Source organism: Arachis stenosperma, chromosome 5 (genome assembly GCF_014773155.1).
Source record: "Arachis stenosperma cultivar V10309 chromosome 5, arast.V10309.gnm1.PFL2, whole genome shotgun sequence".
Taxonomy (NCBI): Eukaryota; Viridiplantae; Streptophyta; class Magnoliopsida; order Fabales; family Fabaceae; genus Arachis; species Arachis stenosperma.
The window spans coordinates 125420967-125425748 of NC_080381.1; the positions used below are offsets into that span (position 1 = coordinate 125420967).

The following is a 4782-nucleotide window of genomic DNA, read 5'->3' on the forward strand; positions in this document are numbered from 1 at the left end:
CTCTTGATTTGTTGGGACTCTTTCCATAGCCCTGCAATCAATAGGATCTAAGTTAGGTAGTGTGTTATTTTCAAGGATCAAAGGATAGGTATTTACCTCTTTTTGATATAGGTTTTGAAAGAAGCATGTGATGTGGTCTTTGAGTTGTTGTTCATCCATCCAGTTAATATTGTTGTCTCTCAGCTTTATAATTTTATTTTTTCTTCTTCTAATAACCGTCTTGGTGTGATAAAACTTTGTGTTTCTATCCCCCTCAACCGTCTATTGTTCTCTTGATTTCTGTAACCAAAATACCTCCTCTTTGTCTAGGATGTCATTTAACTCCTTGTTCAGAGAGTCTTCTAAGTTGTCTAGAAAAGGATTTCCTCCACAACTTTGGCATCGCTGAATCCCTGAAAGTCTATTGAGAATTCTCGTCTTGTTTCTGAAGATGTTACCGAAAGTGTCTTTATTTCACTTGACAAGCTTTTCTTTAAGATTGTTGACGTTCTTCGGTAGCCTTTCTTCTGCTTTCCAATTATGCTCCACTAAGGGTTTGAAGTCTAGCTGCATAGTCCACATCATTTCAAATCTAAAAGGCCTTCTGTCTTTGTTAGTGGAATTCCCTTCATCAGTTATTGAGAATGGGTGATAGTCAAAGTTTGTTCTTGGTAGGATCTTAACCAAAGCTTCATGAAATTTAGTTCTCCATGGTGAATTTGAGAGAGCTCTATCAAGCCTTTTGAAAACTCTATCAAATCCATTCCAAATGGGACTTCTCCACGTGAATCTGGACCCAACAAACTCCAGATCTATTAATCCACATCTATTTATCCAAGAATTAAAGGATCTGTAGGCTCTTTGGTCAATGGGGCTCCCTCCTTTCTTTTCTGAATCTTCCTTGATTTTGTTGAAATCTCCAGTCAAGAGCCAAGGTGATATCATGTTGTTAGCTATTCTCTCGAGAATAGGCTATAGGAGTCTTCTTACAGGAGGTTGGGAACTTGTATACACCGCAGTTAAGAACCAAGAGTCCCTACTGTTGGTTTCAATTTTTGTGTGAATATATTGGTTGTTGGATTCCAAAACCGTTATATTGATGTCACTTCTATTCCATCCAATCCAAATACCACCTGCATAGCCTTGTGCTTCCTCCATGATGAAGTTGTTGAAACCTAATTTTTTAATTATACTTTTGACTTTGTCCCCACTGGTGTTAGTTTTCATAAGAATGGTTATATCTGATCTATTCTACCTCATAAGCTCTTTGAAGGTGCGCCTAAAGGTTCCGCTAGCTGCACCTCTGACGTTCCAAGATAATATAATCATTAAGAAAGGTTGGTTCTTAGTTTAACTGCATTTCTGCAACCTCCATCTCCTCTAGCTCCTTTAGATTAGGAGTACTAAAATCCACATCCTTTACCAGGTCGGTGATTTCTTTTTATATATTTGTTTCCATTTGGTTGATCTGAGCTTCTCTTAGTTTTCTGGGGTTTGGTGGCTTTGCCTCTTTGGGTTGAGCCTGATTTGGATCTCCATGATGTCTTTTTGGTTTTTTGGAGATTGAGAGTCATCATTTTCTGTATTCCAATTTTTTCTGTTTGTGCTTCCTTTAGTTTTTTGAAACTGTGACTTGCTATTCTCGTAAGTGTTGCTTATCTTTTTGGTGTTCTGATGTGTGCTTTCTTGGATACTCTTTAGTTGTTGTATCTGCTCTTTTTCTACCTTTTTTGTTTTCTCTTTGCTATTTTTCTCTATGTATGTGGCTGATTGTTGTGCTGTATTTTTGCTTTTGTGGTTCCTTCCTTGTTTTGAAGTAGTTACTGTATTATGGTCTCTTTGTGTGTTTTCCTCCTCCTATGCTTCCTTATCATTCTCTGTTTCTTCTACTTCAAGTGCACTGAATCTGGATTTATTCATCTTTAAAATCTCATTTTCTTTGCTTTTACTAGTTCCAGTTCCATGTTTTCCTTCTTCTTTCTTGTTTCTTTTTTGCCTTTGGATGACCATCCATGGTCCGTAGTTGTTGTTATCTTGTTGAACGATTTTCTTCCCTCTTTTGGAAGTCTTTGGCTCATCTTTCCTTTGCTCAAGTCTAATGGTCTTCTCTGCCACTATATTTTCTTCTTGGTTAGCCTTATCTCTTTCTTGGTTTTGTTTTTTGGCCTCTTGCTCCTTTAAGCTTTACCATATTTGACAATTTTTTTGGCTCATGATCAATTCTTCCGCAAATAAAGCAGATTTGATGGATTCCTTCATATTCTACTTGATACATTTTGTCATTGACCATGTATTTTCCCATTAAAGGCTTAGTTAGGTCAACCTCCACACAAAGTCTAACAAATTTACTTCTACATAGGTGTGATGTGTTATAATCAACTTTGCAAGTTCTTCCAATGAGATCCCCTATTTTTTAAAATTTTTTATCATTGTAGAGCTCTATAGGAAGTCCCGGTAATCTGATCCATGCGGTAATTTTGTCTATAGATGTCAGGAGGGGGATTAAAATTGGGTTCCCAGAGTTTGACCGCGAGGTAATGGCCGTAGATCTTCCATGGTCCCTCCAATAGAACATGATCTAAATCCTCTTCTGCATAGAACTTAACTAAGTAGAACTCATTACCCAGGTCTATGACGTCTAGGTCTCCAAATCTACCCTACATTGTCTGTATTCTCCTTTTCATGATAGCATAGCTAATTTTCTTTCCCAAAAGTTTCACAATCAAGAATTTTCACCAAGGTTTCCGTAGTTCTTTCTTTGCACTTTCATTGATCACGATGTTGAAAAGACCGTCCTCCATATCGACTACTTCTATCTCTGATTTTCCAGCTTTCTTTTGAATCTCCTCTCCTTTATTTTCTTCTTCTCTGGGACAGTATCCTGGATGTTGCCTATATCCTTCTCTTCAGATTTTCCATCATCTTCCATCGAATCTGGAGTGTGTACCGCCCCTGTTATCATGTCTGCATAAGTTTTGGTTCTTCCTGTTTCTTCAATCTGTTCCATCCAATCTTCAACTCACAGCACAAGAATTGTTGTCCCTGAGAAGCCTTCTTCTCCTTTTTTAACTTTCTTCTTGTTTCCTTGTTGCAGGTCTCAGTCTTGGGGCTGTGGGTCATGCTCATTTTGGGCCTTTTCCGGCTGTTCATTGCCGGCTATGCGCCTCTGGTTGCAGGCAAAAGACACGATTGTACGGTAAGAAAAATGTGTAATGTGTAACAGCTCTTTTTTTTTCTTTCAATTATTCCGGTGCATAAATGTGCTCTCTAATTACTTTTTTTACTCATTGTCATTATTTAAGGAGTATCAACTCATTACTATATTTGTTAATTCAGTATTGAAAAAAAACTTAAAAGGATCATTATGGTTCTCAGAGTTTAATTTCAAATACTATAATCAGTGACGGACCCAACAAATTTTAGGAATGAGGGTAAAAATATATATACTAAAATAATTTTTGTTGAACATTATTAATTATATAAAGATATAAAAATAAAAAATGTTAATGAACACTTTTATTCTTAAAATACTATTCATTATATATAATTTATAAAAAATATTTTTTATTTCTAAAACTTGAACTTAAAATATTTTAATTAAATTATAGATAGCTTGTTATCTTAACTAATTTTTTTATACACATTTAATAATAGAAAACTGACTCAATTGGCATATTAGCAACTAATGATACACTAGTATTTATAATTTAAAACTAGAATTATATATAAATACTAGAAAAATTAAATCTGTATATAAAAGTCTGTTTATATAAAATAATAGAACCTTAATTTACAATTTTTTTTTTCTTTCTTTTTAAAATAATTAAATTTGTTATATATTTTTTAATTTAATTTTGATATAGTGTTAGATGAAAGATTTTGTTTATCTGTTTAATTATGTATTGTAATTAAATATTTTGTCATTACTATTATCAAAAATAAAAAATATATTCTAAATTAGTAAATTAATTAATTCATTTTAAAATTTTATGTGCAACACAGGTACATATAATAGAACAAAAAATAAAAACAAGTAATAAAGATGACTAAATTGAGAATAAAATAAAATATATAAAATCATTAAGAGAATAAAATATTAAATTAATACCTAAACTATAATTGTTTGAATTAAAATTTGTAATTGAAAATATCAAAAAGAGAAACAATTAAATTAGAAGATATATCGAATCATAGAAAGTTATATAAAAAAATATGGAGAATTTAAAATTTATCTTTTAATGAACAAAAGGTGATTACTAGACAAGGAATAGGAAAAAAAATATTAAAAATATAAAAATAAAAAAAGAATTTAATAGAATAAAGGAATGACAGCACAAAAACTAAATTTAATTAGGTTAAATAACAGTCAAAATAATAAAAAAATTTATTTATAATGAGATCATTTAAAATTTGAAGTAAAGACACATTATATATAATAATTTTTTAAAAAAAATAAAAATTCAGTGAGGGCAAGTGCCCTTTCATAGTTCTTAATGAGTCCGTACTTGACTATAATAGTACAATTAAAATTTTGTAGACTAAATTAGTAAAAATCGTAAATATAAAAAGTTATTATAAAAATTTAGCCGATTGTGTTAAGTTTATGACTAAATGGAAACTAAATCTTTAATTTAACCTTTTTAATATATGAACAATAAGTTTCTCATCGTAATTAAATATTTATAGATCATTAAAAAAATGAGACACATAAATTGTTATGCTAATTATGGTTACCTTAACAAAAAAATTATGTGTTTTTTTAATTAATCAAATGTCAATTTCTTAGTCAATCGATTAATTAAA

General features: G+C 31.5%; 1 protein-coding gene across 1 annotated transcript; it reads right to left on the reverse strand.

Moving 5' to 3' along the window:
* Window positions 1-453: 453 nt before the first annotated feature.
* LOC130981327 (uncharacterized) lies at window positions 454-924 on the reverse strand. Its single transcript, XM_057904923.1, has one exon. It carries the CDS (start codon window positions 922-924, stop codon window positions 454-456), a length of 471 nt encoding a protein of 156 aa, XP_057760906.1.
* Window positions 925-4782: the final 3858 nt, after the last annotated feature.